This window comes from Podarcis erhardii (assembly GCF_964252035.2).
Source record: "Podarcis erhardii genome assembly, chromosome: 6".
Taxonomy (NCBI): Eukaryota; Metazoa; Chordata; class Lepidosauria; order Squamata; family Lacertidae; genus Podarcis; species Podarcis erhardii.
Window position 1 is genome coordinate 43,305,383 of NC_138510.1, and position 21,318 is coordinate 43,326,700.

At 44.4% G+C, this 21,318-nt stretch overlaps 1 protein-coding gene across 5 annotated transcripts in view; it reads right to left on the reverse strand.

The window, feature by feature from the left end:
* SOX13 (SRY-box transcription factor 13) overlaps positions 1-21,318 on the reverse strand; it is a 63,872-nt gene that overhangs the window by 10,244 nt on the left and 32,310 nt on the right. For 4 of the 5 annotated variants that reach the window (XM_081866340.1, XM_081866336.1, XM_081866338.1 and 1 more), the window contains exons 2-12: positions 18,894-19,101; positions 17,162-17,267; positions 15,943-16,029; positions 13,704-13,876; positions 11,480-11,548; positions 9,649-9,763; positions 8,448-8,530; positions 8,203-8,362; positions 6,161-6,270; positions 4,391-4,487; positions 3,478-3,621 (exon numbers count right to left, since the gene is read on the reverse strand). In XM_081866340.1, the coding sequence (XP_081722466.1) occupies positions 3,478-3,621; positions 4,391-4,487; positions 6,161-6,270; positions 8,203-8,362; positions 8,448-8,530; positions 9,649-9,763; positions 11,480-11,548; positions 13,704-13,876; positions 15,943-16,029; positions 17,162-17,267; positions 18,894-19,100 (1,351 nt within the window). In that variant the 5' untranslated portion in view covers position 19,101. The remainder of the gene's footprint in view (positions 1-3,477; positions 3,622-4,390; positions 4,488-6,160; positions 6,271-8,202; positions 8,363-8,447; positions 8,531-9,648; positions 9,764-11,479; positions 11,549-13,703; positions 13,877-15,942; positions 16,030-17,161; positions 17,268-18,893; positions 19,102-21,318) is intronic. The other variant, XM_081866339.1, reaches the window with a different exon arrangement.

The following is a 21,318-nucleotide window of genomic DNA, read 5'->3' on the forward strand; positions in this document are numbered from 1 at the left end:
TGGGCATGATACAAATTTGCACACCTTCAAACTATGCCAGAAAGATTCTGATGCAAATTCCCCCAGCTAGCTCATGAAAACTTTCAATATATGCTCTCTCAAATAAGTAATGTTTTAAGTAACACAAATCCATCACAGTGGCTATTTGTAGGTTGTGGGGTGAAAAAGGCAGTCTACCACAAGGCCCCTTGATGCTGAAGGTCAACGTGGGTTAAGAGACTATTTTAAATAAAGAGCCCTTACTTTTATTTTAGCAACAATGCACAAGCCCAGATTAAACATGCGGAGAGTAACCCAGAAACCTCCAATGCTGAAGCATAACATGTTCACTCCTAGCACCACTGAACTGAGACCTCATTCAGAAACCACACCAACCTCTTTAAATAACCACCCAGGCTATGCGACAGCTCAACACTAGGCCACATCATGGGAAACACATGCTTGAGTGAGACAGCACTGCCGCTAGTGAGGGTTATTTTTGTTTAGCATTAACAAAACATGACATCTATATTAGGTATTGTGCTGTTAACTTCTACCTGTGGTGTACAAAAAGACCAGACAAGGAGCTGGATGTCACAGAAAGCAAGGGTAGAATCCAGCTTAGCTCTAAGACTCATGTTCCATCAGCACAAGGACTTCTCCTTCCACGGTGGAACATTTCCTCCCTCTTTTCCCTGCCATGCACTCTCTAAATCTCTTCTAGGGGCTCCCCGCAACCTTCTGGAACAGATTTGGGGAGAGTGTGGGATGTGAATGGCAGACAGTGGGAGAGTCCTATTGTGCAAGTGGATGTAGCAATTGAATACTGCCGTGTGTTTTTAAGGCTCAAATCCTATGCTCACTTACCTGGCAGTAAGCCTCATTGAGTTCAACAGAAATTTACTTCTGAGTAGACATGGATTGCACTGAGTGTATGGTATTATCCAAGAGTTCACAATCTTCTACTTAAATTTTGGGTTAAGATTCAGGTGATAAGTGATCATATGATTTGCTTATTTGAACAGTCTTCAAAATATACCTTATATAGCAAGCTCGTGGTACTTTATTCTCACAACCTGAGTTTTCAGAGGTATGTGTTCTTACAACTGGATTCCCTGTTTACTAGCTCTGACGAAGAAGAGATTACAAGGTAATCTCATTCTAATCTAGCGGCAGAACATATGCCAATTTTTGCTCAATAGTTTAGGGTGGAAACTACCCACCAGGAGGGAATATTATACAGCAGAGCTCCCTACAACTAAGAAGTGTTCTCATGTCATCATTCCCCTTTCTTTACTGACGTTTTTGACAGGCCCCTGTCCCAAGAAGCTCACCGTCTTTCCCCCCCTTAAGTTAAACTTTAAAGCACCATGTATGTATATCTACGTACGTATCTACACTGATGTAGCAGAACAACAGCATACAGCTGCCAGGTCTAAGAAAAGTTGTGGAGGACCAGGCAGGGGTTGGAGCAAGCCACAGTCACTGGAGCACAAGTGTTCCTTCACCCTCAGGTTTTCCCCAGCCAAGCCTTAGAATTCCTTAGAATTGTTTACCTGGACTGCTTGTAAAACAGGATGGGAAAGTTGTGGAAGTACAAAAGCTGTATATCTACTTATTATTTTGGCCCTTTATAAGCAAGCCCCTGTGGTTGTGAAGCTTGCTAACAGGGATAATTGCCATACACGGGGGTTTCTATGGAATGAAAAGTATGCATAAAGTGGCTCAGCTTGCTATGGCCACTGCAAAAAACCTGGGGCTACTTTCTCAAATGTTGTGGGTTGTCATGGCGATACTTTGTAAGAAACTGAGACCCGGGAGTTGCCTTTTATATTGTCATTTTAAAGCGAGATAATCCATTTTATCAGGTGTACACATGTTGTGTGTCTTGCCATTGGATATACTTCACAGATTACGATATTTGCTGTTGACACAAAAATAGTTATTATAACTTTTGGTAGAAAACTGTAAAATTGATCGGTTGACCAACTTGACTGTTCCAAACTGGAAAACTTACTTCTGGGTTTGCAGCGTTCGGGAGCAGATTTGTTCAGCAACCAAGCAGTTCGAGAACCAAGGTTCCACTGTACTCACTGCAATGGATGTGCCATCTCCCATCTTCAACCATAAATCCACAGGCAAACCATGGGCCATCTCAATGAAGCTCATGGACCACTGGTGGTCCAAAGGCCACACTTTGTGGACCTCCAAGCTATGGGATTGGCCTGACACATAGGCCTTTATTTTAACCATATTTTCATGAGTGTTGCTGAGGGCAGAAATCATCCAGGAGTAGGCAAGGCCTAGTGTAGCACTGTACGGGGAACAGTGATAACGGGAGATAAATCTAGATGGTCAATAATTTATAATTTAAAGAGAGATAAATCTAGATGGCCAATAATTAATTGTGGTTCCAATAAAAGCACTAGAGAAGTCAACACAGGTTGCTCATCATTTCCATGTCTCTTTCAGAGCAGCTCCTACACTGCTTCATTTAATTCACAACCCCTTCGCTTCCTTGTGGTCCAAGGCAAGATACTTTCACTGCTCTTATCACTTAGGCTGGTTTGTGATAAGCCATCCTTTCTGCCCAATCACCAAGGGTTCCACAGGTAATCCTGTAGATTAGAATGATTATAGGCATGTTGTAGATTGCCACCTAATTAGCACTCATCAGTACCAACCGATCTGCCGGCTGTGAATTTCAGAATAACTTCACATGCCTGGCATCTTTAGGTCAGCTGCATGTTGGTGTGGAGAGAGAAAATCGCCTACTGGAAACCTCTCTTCTAAGTTTCAGGTTTTCAAGCACCAGTTCCTTGGGTTGGCGGCAGTCCACAGACTGCCTCCCACCAACCCACAGCTCAGAATCCTGTTCCTGGAAGGAAGCCTTATTTTGTTCCTTCTTCCAGCAGCAAAGCTCTAAAGAACAAGAGACAGAATAGGCTTGCTGGTGAATGGAAGAAGTACTAAGTCTGTACAGGCTCACTCCTGAGGGCTACTGGGAAAAGCTGGCCGCCTGCTGACTTCACAGCTGCCAAGGAAGGCCTAGAACTGCTTCTCTAGGTCTGTGCAGCAGTTTATGTCACTAGCATGCAAAAAAAAAAAAAAAAAAAAAAAGGCCCACAACCACAGCTGTATCTATAGCTCCCTGAGAATGGACTTCCTCTGCACATGTGGGTTTTTGCTCTCTCTTTTTCTAATGCAAAATAAAACCTTAAAAAATAGAAAATGCTACTTTCGCATCTGCTTGTGTGCTCAGGTGTCAGAGCCAAAGAATCAAGACAGCTGAGAGAGAAAGAGAGAGAAAAAATATGAGGAGGATTTGCTTTTGTGCTTTTATCGTAGCGCACAGCCTGCCGGTAACCTGCATGAGATTAACAGTAATTCCTTGCCTGAGGGTGCATGGGGCTAACAATGTGCCTTACAGGAATCCCAAAAGCCATGGAGGGGAAGGGGGGGAGCAGAACGAATAAGGACACCCGCCCACAGACTTACCTAGAATCTTACTGATGCTTGAGTTGTGCATGTCTGGGAAGGCCTGCAAGATCTTGCGTCTCTCGTCCTTAGCCCACACCATAAAGGCATTCATGGGACGCTTTATGTGGTTGTTGTTCCTGGATTCGGGGAAATGTCGTGAGCCTGTGAAGGAAAGACCAAGGAACAGCCACTATAGAGACACCGGCAAAGCCAAGCCAAGCCAAACAGAACTGGCAAAGGATTAGGGCATTTAGGAGCAAGCAGCAGACTCAGTTTAGAAAAGAAAATACTTCTTCATGCAGTGCGTGGTTCAACTAGGGAACTCGCTTCCACAAGAGGCAGCGACGGCTACTAAACTAGATCGCTTTAAAATAGGATTGGACAGATTAATAGAGTAGAGAGATATTGGTGGGTAAAGTCTGCCTCTGCAGTTAGAGGCAGCAGTCCTGCCCTCCCCAAACCATGGACTTCACAAATTCTCAGCTTCTTTGCAGTTTCACTTACAGATGACATGTGGAAATCACATTGTGCTACCTATAGGCCATGTGTGGAGAACCTTTGGCCCTCCAGGTGTTGCAGAGCTACAACTCCCTGACCATTGACCATGCTCGCTTGGGCTGATGGGAGTTGAAGTTCAGCAATGTCTGCAGAGCCAAAGGTCTCCTACACCAGCTATAGATAGCACAATGTGATTTCTGCATATCAGCTGAGTGTGGAACTGAAAAGAAGCTGAGAACTTGTAAAGTCCATGGGGGAGGAATCTCATTATACAAACTAAATGGGATTTTTCAGCTTTGCCTTTCCCCCACCCCAATTATTGGGCTTTGGAGACCTGAAAGATGTTATCTGCAGCAGAAGCACCTATGAGGAGCAGAAACGGGGGGGCACCCAATTCTACCATAGATAATTTTTTATGATCAACTATCATTACCATCCCCATCACAGGTTAGCATGGACTCATCCAGTCTCTGCAAAGAAGTCTCATCCACCTGTTCTTTTGCAGGTGAAGAATCCAAGCTGACGTGGTCCTGAAAGCACATGGGAAGGTGGTTTACTGAATTTTACCAGGGCAAGCAAGGTTAGGAGTGACTCAAATGAAAACTTCAACTGAAGCATTTACTGGCATGCACTTTTTGCTAATAATAATAATAATAATAATAATAATAATAATAATAATAATAATATATTTATACCCTACCTATCTGGCTGAGTTTCCCCAGCCACTCTGGGAGGCTCCCAATCGAGTGTTAAAAACAATACAGCATTAAATATTAAAAACTTCCCTAAACAATAAATAAATAAAGGCTAAATAAAGACTGTACGCTTTTACTTCTTGTTAGTCAAAAGTAAATAACTTTTGAGAAATAAGGAGCCCCAAAATGCAGGGCTGCATAGCCTAAAAGCCACCCCTTGACTGGACAGCCAAGGACCAGCCCAAGACCAGCATGCAGCACTATCTGCAAGACAAAAGGGCCTGGAAAGGTTGTTTAGGGCACACCACCATGCTTGAACTCAGCAGGCAGGGCAGGAAAATATCAGAATCCCCTCAATTTAGAGGGAAGCCCCATTGAAACCAAACTGGAAACTCCAACAATCATTCTAGATCACTTCTAAAAGCATCACTCTAAAGACAAAAGTCATGGGAGCAAGATCTTCTTGTAACTTTATGACAACAGAGCAAGAATTCTATTTAGTCATGCTCCTGAAGTTCAGAATTGGGGAGTTCAGGGCACAAGCTTCCCAGTTCAGAACTTCTGGGCTAATCCTGAGTCAACCCCCAACCCCCGACTCTCCAAGTCCAGAATCAGATTATAATTTGTTTGGTTCCAGCAACAGCCTCTCCACTGCCACACCTCTTCCCTTACCCACTGAATCAATCTAGCAGTGTTGGAGGTGATGAAAAGGGCTACTACTGTTACAGCTTAGGTCCTACAGCAGCATGGGAAGTCCTGGAAAATATAATTCCCCAAAGATTCTAGTGTCTTAATAAGAAAGCTGAAGAGCTGGGAGACTGCAGTTCCCAGGGAACCTGGTACCTGGGATGCTGTTTCTGCATCTAGACCAGGCATCCCCAACCTGTGGTCCTCCAGATGTTTTGGCCTAGGCTGCAGCATCAGCCCTTCTTGTTACCTTTGCAGAGTATATTTTGGGACAAAAAGAAGGGACAGTGGAGGTAATTATGGAATCCTCACTACATTGTCTATTGAGGTAGAAGCTCAACTAAGAAGCTCACAAGCCTTCTCATATTTCTGATGATCTCGCTAGAAGCAGAAGCTCAGCATGCCTCAAGCTTAAAAATGTATACCTAAATTCAAGTCCAAACCATGTTCCAATTAGCTCATTATAAATGAGTCCGTTCCTAATTGAGCCTTGGCAAGTTCATTCTTCACTATTATAAAAGTTGACTTTGAAAACTTGGGTACCAGTTACGTTCCTTACAGGTGATAGGTCTATCCCTCCACAGATTCCACATTATACTTATTCGTATCTACTTCCTCAAAAATATGGTTTTCACACCTGACTTTTAACAGAGAGTGCATCTTCAGGGTGTTATAGGAATTCTAAGGTTTTATATATACAGAATAAATGTTCATAAATGTACAAAGCAAACACACATGCATAAGTACAGTGCCTGAAACAGTACGGAAATCCTGACTCTCTCCCTCTTTAGGACCAAACATGTCTCAGAAATACCACTTACCTTCCTATAGGGATGATTTGGAGATCCATCCAATGCTCTGCTTTGGCTTTGTAGAAGCTGCCGGGCATCCTGGATTGCTTTGGTGATAGCATCTCCCTCCCCCAGGAACCCTGAAATTTAAAAATGGAATGGAATCAGTGTCACAAGATCAAGCAGGGATATCTGGTGCCCTTGCAGAGAGCCCATTCTCAGAAAGGTACTTGGGGAAGAAAGGCATGCCACTTAAGTTCCAGTTCCAGCAGTCCTGGATTCATTGTCTTCTAAAGCACCCAGTTAATATTCTCTCAGACCCATCAAAAGATTTTTGTCTTATCAGAAAGAGAAAGCTTTAGTTATCTTGTGCCTTCCATTATATGAAGCTGCAGGGTGAGCCCCTCTCATGCAAAACACATTAGATTACATCCAGGTACTCTGCAGCTATTTATTTGGAAATACTAGCACTGTACCATAAAGAATGTTGGGATGGGGGTGGCACTGTGGGTTAAACCGCTGTGGGCTTGCCTATCTGAAGGTCGCGGTTCGAATCCCCTCGGCAGGGTGAGCTCCCATTGCTCGGTCCCAGCTCCTGCCAACCTAGCAGTTCAAAAGCACGTCAAAGTGCAAGTAGATAAATAGGTACTGTTCCAGCGGGAAGGTAAATGGCGTTTCCGTGCGCTGCTCTGGTTCACCAGAAGTGGCTTAGTCATGCTGGCCACATGACCTGGAATGGAAGCTGTACGCCGGCTCCCTCAGCCAATAAAGCGAGATGAGCGCCGCAACCCCAGAGTTGTCCGCGAATGGACCTAATGGTCAGGGGTCCCTTTACCTTTACCATAAAGAATGGAGATTCAGGTCCCCACTTATGGAGATTCATAAGGATGCATTTGAAAATGGGGAGAAATCTACTTTTCAGTGTTCTGTATTTGACCACAGCAAAGTGGTTAAATGGGAAACAAATCACATTTTAGTGAATTTGAATACGTGCTTCTAGAGCAGCCCTTTCCTAATCTAGTGTCTTCCATAGACGTTTAGGATCACACATCAGTCCCAGCGAGCATTGCCAATGATCAAGGATTACGCAAACTTTGGTTCAAAACATCTGGAGGACATTGGTTGAAAAGGCTGCTCTAGAGTAAGGTTACCAGATTTTTTCCCCAATGAATCCAGGGACACTTTTCAACTTCAATGGATTTTGTATGGGGACTGATTTGTAAATCCGGAGACTGTCCCCGGGAAATGGGGCCGTCTGATAACCTTACTCTAGAGTGAAAGTATATTTCTCATGGTATCTTTCTTTTCAAAACCAAAGCAAAAAGCTGCCATACACAAGCAGGCTTGGGATTTTAAATTTCTGAAAATTTAAACATATATTAAATGAAACACATTTAAACAGAGCATGTGGACATAACTGATATGAAGTTGTGTTATACTGAGTCAGACCAGGACTGAGCATTGCCTCCACTGATTGACAACAGCTCTCCGGTCTTCCTTAGTCCTGCCTGGAGATGCCAGGAATTGAACCTGGAACATTTTCTGTATGCTCTACCAATGAGCTACAGCCTTTCCCCTTCCAACACTGGTGCAGCAGGACCAACAGACAAAGACAATGCCAAACAGAATCCTGAGGAATGCCAGGTTCAAGTCCTTCCTAAATCCAGGGATGGGTGCAGATCTTTTCCCGCAGCAAATCAAGAGAGTAAGGTAACAAATCATGAGCTTGCAGTTGTTATCCAAATGCAGGAGCACTTCTGTGCCAGCTCGGAACCTGAGCAGGGGGAATTTCCATAACCTTACTGTTATGTACTGAAGTTCTCACCCTGGGCCAGCAGGGGGATACTGTAGATAGTTTTCACTCAGGTCCACATATGCAAATAAGGGATTGAAAGTGACGTTCAGTGATTGGATAGTTACAGAAAGTGGTTACTGTTGCGTTGTAGTGGAGCTCTATATAAGCAGGCTGGCTGAACCCTTCAGTTCAGTTCTGTTCTGGCCTGTGAATAAACAAGAGCTGTTTGAAGAATCGCTGTGTCGTCTGATATGTTCACCCACAACTTAACACTTACCCAAAGGGAGGCTGGGAGGGCTGGTCTGCAGCTCCTGAGAGACCCCATGGTTAGGAGTGAGGGACTGGCAGCTGCTGATCTTTAAGCTGGGTGAGCTGGAGGAATTGGGGAGCTCTGAGCCTTTGGGCTTTGCTGTTAAGTTCAGTGGCTGCGAAGATTCCTGAAAAGGAAGGAGAGAAGGAGAGTAGAAGCGCATTCCCAGAGGGGTTTGGGAGCCCACAGAGAAAACAGTTTGGGGGTTGCACCTGGATCTGTAGGTGGCCTGAGCTTGCGGGTCTCTTCAGTGCGGACAGAGGGGGGCTGTGCAGCAGTTGCATGGGGTACTCCACTGTAGATGGGACAGGAAAGAGAACAGTCGGAGATTAGTTACCAAATCAAACAGCTGCTCAAATCTTTCTCCTAGCGAAATCTCGCCAGGAATCGCAAGCTTTCTGCATTAAGAGCTTGGAAACTCAAACAGGGCTCTCAGGGTTAGGCAACCCAAAACAGGTTTGCATAAAATTGAAATTGGTTTAACAGCTAATCAATAGTTCCCTGGTGTGTGTCTCTGAGCATTTGAGGGAGTCATGGTCTTCTGATGCAGAGTCTTCCTATGACAGCAGCCCCAAGGAGGAGACAGATCCACACACTGGTCCTTCTCATGTGAATCCACTGGCATTGGAGCCTACATCTTATCCCCTAAACCCTGAGAAAACACCTCCAATAACTAAACCACAGACTCCTCTGAGGATCAGGGAAGCCCAAATGAGCTTTCCCCAAAACAGTTCCTACAGATGCAGCACTTGGCAGGGTGGGGGGCAGGGGACAGAGGCCTTCCCTCTTGACTGTGCAGCCCAGACCATAAAGCTCTGCCAGTTCCTCCAAGACCCTACCGAGACAATTTGGGATTTTCTGCCACAGCTGCAGGACCACTAACTGTAATCCTGGATGGTTTCTTGGCCCTTTTCTGAGATAAGGCTAGCCCCAAACATTTTGCTGACTCAAGTGAAGGCCAAGACAGGCTAGCTGGAACCAGCTCTTTAAATCCAAGAAGCCTGACTGATTTGGCTTTAATCGAAGATACTACCGTCTTTTTTGCTCTATAAGACTCACTTTTTCCCTCCTAAAAAGAAAGGGGAAATGTATGTGCATCTTATGGAGCGAATGCAGGCTGCGCAGATATCCCAGAAGCCAGAACAGCAAGAGGAATTGCTGCTTTCACTGCGCAGCGATCCCTCTTGCTGTTCTGGCTTCTGAGATTCAGAATATTTTTTTTCTTGTTTTCCTCTTCCAAAAACTAGGTGCGTCTTATGGTCTGGTGCGTCTTATAGGGCAAAAAATGCGGTAACTTTGCCAACTGCATAGACTTGTATGATCCCATGGACACGCAAGACAACTGTTCAGAAGCACCCAGAAAGTCTGTGTCCCATTAACCAGAATTCAACACTTTTCTTGGCCTCTTTGTACCTGGTTTACAAGGGATTGGCTGGATGGGAAGTGCCATTTGAGGATCTGGGGAGACCGGAAGAGGCTGGTGGCTGGGAGGAAAGGCTGGAATCATTACATAGGGCATGTTGACCTGCTGGAGAGAAAAGGGTGAGGGGGACAGACAGATGGACAGACAGACAGACAGACAGACAGAGCCAAATACAAAGTTACCTTTAAGCAGTGCATTTTCTAGGAGGTACTCAAGGGTACGTAGTACTGGCACCTCTTTTTTTGGTTAAAAATGTGTCATGAGTGTAGCCAAGGGGGGCACCCCCCAAAAAAAAGCCTGCCTCCCCCAAACAAAAATCCAGGCTATGTCCATACTTATTGTAACAACTTCATTTTGAGTACCAGCTCCTGTTTCTCTAGAAAAAAAAGCATTGCCTTTAGGGAACAACAGAATCTATCCAAAAAGACTTATCCAAGATCGGGTGAAGGAAGTTGTGGAGAGATCTCTATGGCCTTTTTACTTTTCACTACATTGGGTAAACGTAAAGGGACCCCTGACAATTAAGTCCAGTCGCAAAGGACTCTAGGGTTGTAGTGCTTATCTCACTTTACAGGCCAAAGGAGCCGGCGTTTGTTTGCTTCTGCAGATAGTTTTTCCAGGTCATGTGGCCAGCATGACTAAGCCACTTCTGACAAAACCAGAGCAGCGCACGGAAACACCTTTTACCTTCCTGCTGGAGCGGTACCTATTTATCTACTTGCACTTTGACGTGCTTTCAAACTGCTAGGTGGGCAGGAGCAGGGACCAAGCAACGGGAGCTCACCCCGTCACGAGGATTCGAACCGCCGACCTTTCTGTACCCTCCCAACATATCTATGGAGGTACAACCATGCCATACTTCAGTGGAGGGAAGGCTGAAGCTTAGGGTCAAACTACAGTGAGAATGAGATGGGGAAATGCAATTCCAGTGCCATTTTTTTCTTTTCTGTGCTCAAGGAAGTTAGAAGGGATGGGATGGTGGGAATTTGCAGTGCAAGAGGGCAATTTGGCTAGGAGGGCAGTGCAGGAGGGAAATTAGGACCTCCCCTCTGCACAATGGCTTTGATCAATTTGCCTTCAAAGTGAAGGGCCTATGGCTTAGTGGTAGAGCATGTGCTTTGAATGTGGAAGGTCCTGGGTTCAATCCCTGGAATCTTCTACTAAAAGGGTAACAATCAGCTGCTCATGAGTCCTTGCAGAGAGCCACATATGGTGCTTTGAAGCCCTGATGATTAGCTGGTTGTTAGGGCTTTAAAACACTATATACACAGCTATCTGCAAACACCAGCGATCAGACAATTGCTAAGGCTTGCAAGGAGCTGCACAGGGCAATATGCACAGGGCTTTGCAGGTGCCACCAGCCCCTTTATAGCTAAAAAAAATCTTTACCTGCCCCATAACTGATGTCATAGATGACTTCAGGTATAAGGCAGATGGGCTCAGAGACCAAATGGGGAAGCATGGCAAGCCTAATCAGGACTGTGGTCCACAAGATTACCCACCCCTGATGTACAACATACACCCCAGTCTAAAACACATTCACTTTGAAGTGAGACCCATGGATTTTGATGGGATTTACTTTTAAATAAGGGGTTTAGATTTGCAGCCATTGGCAGACCTATCTTACAGTTTGAATCCATGTTCAATTCACTATTGTCCTGCTTCTATGTCAATTTCTGGACAGCTAGAAAAAGAATTCATGTGACACTCCTAACCTAGTTACGCAGGGAACATCTGGCAGAGCCAGGTGCCAAACCTTTGTCTCCTGATTTTCAGTCTATCTTCCTTGCTGTGTGCAGGGGTAAAGGAGGCCACTTTTACCTGGATTTGCTGCTGTAGCAGGTTGATCTTGTGTTGCTGCTGGATCAGCTGTTGCTGTTGCTTGGCAATCTGCAAGAGGAGAAGACTATGAAGGGCCATGAGGCCAAATGAACACAGGCAGCCCATGAGAGCTGCTGCCTATGAACCAGGCATTGAGAACTTCAAGACATGACACTTCCCATTCAGCTTTCCCAAGTGCTTCTCCATCTTGATTACAAAGGAGAACCTCGTATTTATTTGTAAGGAAGAGGTGAATGAACACATTATTTGAATCAATCTGGTATCAGATTTGAACATTATAGAGCAGAAAACAAGAATATAATGCAGGGTGAGGAACCTGCAGCCATCCAGTTATCCAGTAACAACTGGAGGACCACAGGTTCACGTCCCCTGATACAATGTGCAGAGCATTACATTAGAACTGGGCCTGAAAAGTGGTAGCATTTGATGGTTCTACACAGTTGGAGTTAGGTAGTGGTATCCCAATACCTAACCTCATCCTAAAATCTAAGCTCTTGGGATTACTTCTAAATCATGAAGGCTTGCCGTCTCTCAAATTTGGTAGCACTGCAATGCATAACCACACCTGATGAAGTAAATGATTGTCCTTACTTAAAAGACTCAAGTGGCAATAAAATAGGTAGTTTTGATGACTTCACAGGATCTTTTATCTTCTTTGCCACAGCAAACTAATATGCCCACTCCTCTGGAATCTAATTTTCTTAAAATTGTTCAGTTCCAGAGGTCCGTCCCTGGTCAAAACGGTATGCTAGAAGAGGTGTCTTGTGCGCATGCACATTCAGCGGCGGCCACTTCTGCGCACGCGCAGATGGCAGAAGCCGATTAAGCGCATGCTTGAATCGCGGCAAACCCGGTGTTTACTTCCAGATTTGCCGTGTGCGAAACTTGGAACGTCCACAAGACGTATGTAAGTCGAGGTTCCATTGTATCCTACAGGGGCTGTCAACTTGTCTTAGTCCTATGATGAGTATAAGCTGGCAACTAATTTGTACATAACTATGACTGCTACTTGGTTTATCATTTCAGAAATACGACAGGTGTCAAAGTGCAGCTGACGTGCATGTTGCAATTATTCTTCCATGTTAACAACTGCTTGATCATTATAGACCTTAAAATGGGGAAATAAACCTTTGAAAAGTCTCGACTGATGGACTTGGAAGTCACAAGGTTGAAACAATAATGTTTTCTTTAGTTTTGGTGTTTTTAAAAAAACCTTTCCTTTTTGTTCTGTATGTTTTCCTAATTTTTCCTCCATATTCACATATATCATGGAAACTGTACACTTTTTAACATGAGGATCTAAGAATTCCAACAGGCAATGATATACAGAGAGATGAATCAACGTGATTCACAAATCACTGTAAAGTGGTCATAATTGCACTTAACCGTTACAGTTCTATAGACATTGATCAAACTACATTTATAATTCATGTAGCTCATTGTAAGTAGTTTGTGGGACTGAATTCTACATGCATGGGGGAAAGGTACTATCATTACTAGCTGGTTCTCACACTCACCCCCAAATTCTCATGATTGCAAATACTGTGTAATTATAACTGTATTCCATTTTTTAAGTCTACAATTGTAATCCTAGTGAGGCTTGCACCAGATTAAATATGCATAGGATTATGCTATGTATGGATAGAGCTAATAAAACTTTTAACTCTTCCCTGTCACCATGCAGTTGCCCAAATCTACCTATTCCCACCAGCATCACCAGAAGATAATATTATATGTGACTTGCGAACCTGTTCACTTTACACCAGTTTTCCCATTCCAAATAAGGGCGATATTCAACTCAGTTTTAACCAGAGTCAATCCACTGAAGTTACTGGTCCTAACTGAGTCATGTTGATTAATTTCAATGGATTTGCACCTAGTAAAACTTAATTGGTGCCTACCCATTATTTGATTTGTGTAGTAAGGCTTTTAGTGCTTTAGAACAGATTGTGCGAGTGACTCCCACTTCATTGTGACTCCCACACCAGCTACACTACTTCTAAATTGTTTCCCCCCTAAATCACTTGAGATATGTAAAGTGCCAGTAACCCCAGTAGCACTATTATATCAGGGACAGAATTGAAAAAATTCTTTGCCAAGGTCACATGGGCTCTGCCAACCTGCATCCAAGTCACTTCCTGAAGACCAATCCCAAAGGCTGAGAAGGGCAAACACAGCCCCAAAGTTGTGTTCTACTTCCTACCTGTTCCTGCTGCTGCCTGGCCAGTTCCATCTGTTGCTGCTGCTTCTCAAACAGCATAGCTGCCATGTTCTTCTGCTCCGAGTGGGCAGTCAGCAGCTGGTCCCGCAGGATGGACAGCTGGTTAATCATGACCAGCAGCTGCAACTCCTTCTCTGCCAGGCTTTCTTGGGTTCCTGGGACAAACAAGAGCCCAAAGGAAAAGAGGAAGAGGAAGAAGGACAGGAAGAGAGTTTGTAAATCTAGGTCTGCAACATCTAATTCATTAAGCACTTTGTGGAGAGTGAAAGGGGTTCTGTGCCTGATGACAATTTGCACAGGGATCAAGGCTCCCTGTTCCATCAGTTTATGATGGGGATCTACTCACATGCTCATCTGCACACACGGAAGTCCCCATGAATTGATGGGAGGCAGCAGTCAGGGTCCCACCTTCGCATGAAGTTCTGCCTGTGTACATCAATGGGCAGGTAGAGCCCCTTCACATATCAGCATATGTGCAGATGGCATGGGTTGGCACTGCTACACATGGGCAAGAAAGGCAGGGCTGGCTGATCAAGCCACACAACCGCCTTCATGCATTCTTTAAACACATAGCTCTCCCTGCCCCCCGAGAGTTGGAGAAATCTAGGCGTGTAATGTATAATAATCAATTAAGCATAGCTGACTGCATATCTTTTGATTCATTAAAAAGGTGGGTGCAATTAATCAGGTAGCAGATTTTTTTTGTTTTAAAAAATATTCAATTCTTTTCAGTGCAGGTACTCACAAAACTGGGGCGTGGGGAGGCACCTTCTCAGAAAAGGCATTCCACCATCACTCTCCCACCCAGGAGAAAATGCCTTTTCTAAGATGGTTCCTCCTGGGACACATGCATGCCTTTTCCCCCTTCAGAACTATTGTTCTGTATGCAGATAAATGCAGATTTTATTGATTAGCTGCTATACGGATCAATTCAACTCAGTCAAGATTTCTGAGGATCAGAGAAGAATCCAGCAAACCATGATTCCAAAGTGGACAGACCTGATCCCATCAGCCTGGCCAAATGTTATGCTCAGGGCAAGGATTCACTCTGGAACCCATACAGGACTGGATTCCCAATCTCTTATGAATTTTCTTATGAGGTGGTTCAAGGCTGGCCGGCCTGTCTTCCTTCAAAAGCAATTCCAGTTGCCTAAGAGCAGCTACCTAGAGCATGGGGCTGTTTCTGCTGTACATATTGAAATCAATGTGGCAAATCCCACTAGGATTGATCCATTTTTAATGATGTGATGTCACTCTTGGGGGGAATGTTGCTATCCTACATACATTTTAAGAGTATTTTACATATTTCACAAAGACTTTAAAGGTGGTGGGGGGTGAATGTAAAATATAAAATGTATGCAAAATTTTCCAGAGAACAGCAGCACATCATTAAGACTTGCCATTACTTGCTACACTGATTTCAATGCATGTAGTGGAAGGAGCCTTTTGAGCTAGCTAGATGCTCTTAGGCAGATGATTTAAAAAAATAAAATGAGAAAAGATGGCAGGCAAATAGCTCTTTGACTTTCTTGTAAGCACAAACAATTTGGACCACCTTATGTTTTTCCCCCTTAATTTCTTATGCCAAAGTATTCTGTGTGGGATTTAAAGATTATATATGTAGATTTGTCCTTGAAAACCTGAATGGAAATGGGATGGAACAAACTTTGGTTCCACCTTGCGATGAACCAGTCCAACATGGATTTTGTTCTGGGGCCTATTCCTAGCAACAGCCCTAGAGAAATCATCACATGCAATCAGTTTTGTGAATTATAAATAATATATACAATTCTCACCAAAGACCAGGGGTTGGAGACCTGTTCTTGCACCATGTGTTGTAGGACTACAACTCCCATCATCCCCAGTCTGCAAGGTCAGGGATCATGGGAGCAGTAATGCAGCAACTTCTAGAGGACCTCAGGTTCCCCACCCTTGTATTAGAACATACATTCGCAAGATACACTAGCTAATGATGGGAAGCCATGTCTTATATTTCATTGGTTTTGTATCCTCTGTAATAAGGCAAAGCTTTATGAGCTGTGGTGATATTAATTCAATGACAGTAGGCTTTGTAATTTAAATTAATTGATGTGGGAGAAAGAGGGGCTAGGGGTCCAATATTGTCGCTCTCTAACCAATAGAACAAATTATGCCTGCTCTCTGTGGTCTGGGCCTTAAAGCAGTCCTAGCCAAACCAGACCAGCCAAAAGGAAATGTTCACCTTTCACATCTTTGGATTCCATTGGATTTTTCCCCAGAAGTCTCTCTTTCCAGTCACTGGACAGTAACTTCTCAATGGTCGGCATCACTGTAGAAATAAGAATGTTAGTGTACAACATGTAGGTGGCTTTCTGATTCGAAAGGAGAAAAGTTTCAGAGTTTATTTTAAACACTGCATTCATCATATGGAACAACAGAAATGATGACTGGATCAGCTCATGGAGGACAAATCTCCAAGGACAGATTCCTCAGTGGTCAAGATGATTAGGCCTTTTTAAGAAACCGACTGCTGAAAGGTGGGACTAAAGGAAGGGGACAGATTATTCTATATCTAAATACTTCAGTTTTTTAGTGTCTTGGAAGCCGAACCTTTCGATTTTCGAATGCCAAAAACCCAGAAGTGAATGCTTCCGTTTTCGAACGTGCCTCAGAAGTCGAACGGCTTCCGAGGCGCATTTCTTCATTCTTTTAATGGAATTTGCCAACCGCCCATTGCGCCTCGGTTGTCAAATATTTCAGAAGTTGAACAGTCTTCCGGAATGGAATATGTTTGGCAACTGAGATACCACTTTGTTATTTACTCTTTAAGTCGTGACACTTGGATGGATGGACTGTTTGATCCAGTGTGAACATTCTAAAATTATTATACACATTTGTCAGTGTAACTACATCCACCTGCAGCAAAGGAGCCACTCCAAAAAGGAAATGATTCAAGCGGAAGGGGACAGCATGGTTCAGCTGGGCTGTAGAGCCGTCCTCCTGACAATGGCGTCACTACAACTTATCTGGGTGAGGCACAGCAGCAATGGGGTGGAGCCTGTAAGATGCGCTGACAGGAGACCAGATTGGCTCCACTGTTGTAACTCTGCAGCCCCAACCTCACTGTTCCTTTGCTGCCCCTCTTCCAGGCAAGCTGAAACAATGGAGGTGCCAGGAGGATGGCTCCATAGCTCTGCCCTACCACACTAGCCACTACTGGATATATGAGTAGCTACCTTTCACTGCATCCCTCTTGACAGGACCTCCACAAGGTCCTTCCAGCAGGTTCTTTTCCTACTTTGCAACACAAGGGATTTTAACTAGAGATGCCGTGAATCTTGTACCCTGTGAATGCAAAGCTTGTGTTCTGCCACGCAATTATGGCCTCTTCCTAGAAAAGACGGCAAGAATGAAGGAGGTGGACTTAACTGAACGCAATGGTTGTAAAGCACCCTTCCTACCTTCTTTTAAGTTTCTGTTGAAATCCAATTTTTCCCGGTTGCTCACTGCCGCCTCGAATGCAGAGTTCCTGGAGTCTAATGCCTTGTCCACTGGAGATGCAGATTCCTGAAAGAGAGCGAGCCATTGAATCACCAATAGCCTCCAGGAAATTAAAAAGGAAAGGATAACAGATAGAGCTGATCCTCATGAAATCTTCCTTCTGTGCAGGGTGTGTTCGAGCATCCTCTTGAGTCAATGAGCTGCAGACTCGCCTGGTGAATCAGGGGGCTCATTTCGAAAATGAGAAGACTGTGTCGCACCCACCCAAAAAATTTTTCAACTCACAAAGCAAGGACAAAATCAAACTGCTGCAATAGTATGTGGGTCAGCCATTAAAGTAGCTGAGGGAGGGAAGAACAAAAACCTATGGAACCGTTTGGAAAAGTTACACCTTTTTCAAGACTGTGGATTTTAAAAGGAAAAGTAAACATTAAATTATGGCTCGGATGTCAAAACATCATAGACGGGAAAACTAGCCCACTACTCTTCTATTGTGAGTGGTAGTGGCTCACCCAAATCTTACGAAGAGGCACCTGTAATTATTTATTTGTTATTTGACTTAATGGTTGCTCATTACAAAAGGGTCTCTAAGCAACTTGCAAAAAGTTCAGATTTAAGGCCAAGCATTAAAAATAAATATTACACATTATAATAAAGCAATACAATGGCCCCCAAACTGCAGAACTTCAGCAGCAAAAGAAAATTTGCAGTAAACAGCAAAACATTGATCACAATCCATCAAATTCCTGGGAAAAGAGATAGGTTTTTATCTGGTGCCAAAAGGGTGTTAATAACCCTCACTAGGGAGAGGATTCCACAGGAGAGGAATGATAATTTAAAAGGCTGGACATGCCAGTTATTGAATCGCAGTCCCTCCCCTTTGATTAACAAAAAAGCAACAACCCCAAATCACTGTCTTGAGCATTTCCCCCCACTTTTTTACAACATGTGTCTTAAGGGAGCAAAAACATAATGGCCAGGCCATTTTTGAAAGATGTACACCTAGCTGTTTAGATGAGGGTTTCTACTGCTACACATTCAAATTACAGGAGATTCACGATCCCAGCAGCTCAGTCAACTGTCAAAACAGTCATGAGGGCCCCCTATTTTGACTTGAGCAGTAGTGTTAAGGGGCAGCTCCCTGTTTCAACTTAACATATTGAATTCCTTCCCGCAAAGCTGCTCTTTGCCCCCCCCCATAGTGTGTGTGTGCGAGCGCACGCATGTGCGTGTATCCCAAGCAAAGCAAATTAGCAACTTCAAGTGAGAGAACTGTGGGGGGCGGGGCACTGAAATCCTACATACTGTACAGTAATGCTGTTGGCTGCTTCTATGTAAAAACCAAAACACCAGGAGGCAGGCCACATACCCATATTCACAGATGCTAATGTAATATCGGAAACTCACTCTGGTCAGTTCAACCACTAGCTAAAGTAAGGTGGCCACTTCTGGAATCTGATTTGAGGTGTCCATTATTAGATATTTAATTTATTATTGTTGAATAATGCAATAGGGGAAGGTCTGTGTGTAAGAGTCTCCATGTAGAGACCACTCTACCTGGGTGTCTTGGGCCAGATCTGAGTGGAATTATACATCCTAGTGGCCTGGCTTATGCGCTTTGAGTGCAGAAAATGTGGAGTGCCCTGCCTCAAGACAAGGAGGAAAGATGGAAGCCAATAGACTTTGTCCCACCTGTGGAAGCGTTTGGGGCTCAGTAACTTCACTCAGTGGCAATGGTGAATTGTGTGATTTCTCAGAGCCAGGAGGAGCACCAGTCACCTCCCCCTGTGTAGAATGGTAGCAGCTCTCAGTCTTCTCTTCTATTTTAATGTTGCAGTTCACCATGTTCCCGGCTCCATCGAGCTCCAGCTGAGGAGAGGCAGGGCTCCTCATGGACATCCTGTGGGGAGAGGGAGAGGGAGAGGGGAAAGAGGGGGGAAAGGTAGGAAAACATCACATTGATGGATTTGCCAAAGAAACATGCCTTGGCATGGTCAGAATTTGGCGGGAAATAAAATTCCTGAATTGGGTACAAGACAGAGCCTCAGAGTGAAAATGGCATATATACATTGTATGTGTGTTTCCTTGCACAGGAGTGATGCTAATGCCACAGGAGAACCGGCCCTCAGGCGGCTCTCGGCTCGGACTTTCCAGGTCCATCAGAACCAAAAGCACAGCAATGCAACCACACAGCAATTTCCTGGCGCAGAAGCACAAAAAGGGGGCTTGGGGTGAAAGCAGCCATTGCAACTGGCCAAGTGCCACCATCCCTGCCACTCGGAGCTCTGGAAAAGCGCAGGGCAGTAATTACATAACAAACAAAGCCTGTCTCAAGCTGTGAATTAATCAAACTGCTGAAAATAAAACCTTCCTCTCAGGAACTTCAGACAAAAGAAATGAAAACAACAAGGCTGGCTGGGTAATGAAAAGCCAGCACACTGAATAGGGGACAAAAGGAAGTGGAACAATAGGGTGTTGGACAAAAGCAATAAAGTAAAAGGAAGTGTGACAGCTGAACAATGGGGCACTGTGCACGCCAGAGTTTCTGATCTTAGCAGGGCTTTTTTATCTCGGTTCCCTGCCCTTCTCTGAACAAATCATTGTGCTTTTCAGGCTATTGGGTTTCCTCCGCCGCTTGGTTTTTGGCTCCTACTGCCATTCCAGTCTGAAGCCTGCGCCCTTCCATTTTCATCCCTGGTACGTTCCTATCCATGCCGCAGCCCACCAGAGACCAAATAGATTCATCTTCTGGAGACAAAAGCCATCCATGTGTTGGGGAGGAGCACTGATAAGTGACAGCAACTCGTCCCCCACCCCACCCCGCGAGGCATGCCAACTGCATTATGTAGTCTCTGGCTCGCGCGTCCGATGGCAACAAAGCAGGTCTCTCTCTCTCTCTCTGACACTGGTGCGCCGCTGCCACAGGAAAGAGCCTTTGCTCTCTGCTTCCTACGGCTGCTCCACATCGTGTTCAAGGAGCTTGGCTGGGGTGCCCAAGTCACACACTGGGCAGTTTTCTGCATTCCTTGACAGCACAAAGGCACATTGCCGCGGCTTCGACCACTTAGTGCCAGGTGAGAAGTTAATTAATGAAAAGTTAATAACTTCCAATTTCTGTTTGGCATGAAGGCTAGATGAATGCATCCACCCCCACAGAGGTGTTTCCAATCCCCTTCAAGACAGCAGAGAAAAGGATCAGAAGGTTCAGGAGAACTGCCACAGCTGATTGATTGATTGATTGATTGATTGATTGATTGATTGATTATGGTGACAGTGTCCAGAATTCACCAGGCACATTTTGCACCTGGCTATCAGACACTTGCTACCAAGCAAAGGTGCCTGGGAGTGCCAAGATGGCGCCTGCCATCTGGAGGTACATGCCTGGGGATCCTTGGATCTTGACTGTTTTCACACACTGGCAGTGCATCCAGCAGAATACAGAATCTGTTATATTTTATTTGCACAATCAGAATGAATTTCAGGAACAAAAACATTGTATTGAAAAATACAGCTTTTGAGCTGTCTGGCCCTAAAATGGCAAATAGGCATTCTGTTTGGCAACTATAACCTTGGTTTAAGGAGCCATTTGGTGCCTAGCTTACATATCTGAGTTTCTAGCTAGGCGTCAAATGGCGCCTTAAACCTAGGTCATCACAATGGAATATCTAGTTAACTCTTGGGGTACCTTCCAATACTACAATGCTACAATTCTATTATCTCAGCTACATTGCTTGACTGTAGCTTGCTCTTACGACAATTCCCTTGTCCCAGAAAGCAAGAAGGAAAGACACACACAGGAGAAATGGAAATGGTATCAACTATAGACCAAGACAGAGGATTTTTAAAGTGTGGTGAAATATACTCAGAGAAAAGCCATCGGTTTCATGGAGTTTATTTCAGTGTTGTGATAAAAACAGTCTGTCATCAGGTGTGTCTCTCTCTGATCCCTCCCAGACCCCAGGCTATATATCCTTTATTCACACCCTAGGTCACACCTGATAGGCTAGTTCAAATTTCCCTTCTGGAGCTGGATTGGATGGCCCCAATGGCCAATCAGATGCTACATTCTGAAACCCTCCCTGCATATTATTCAAGGATCCAAACTCCAGACATAACA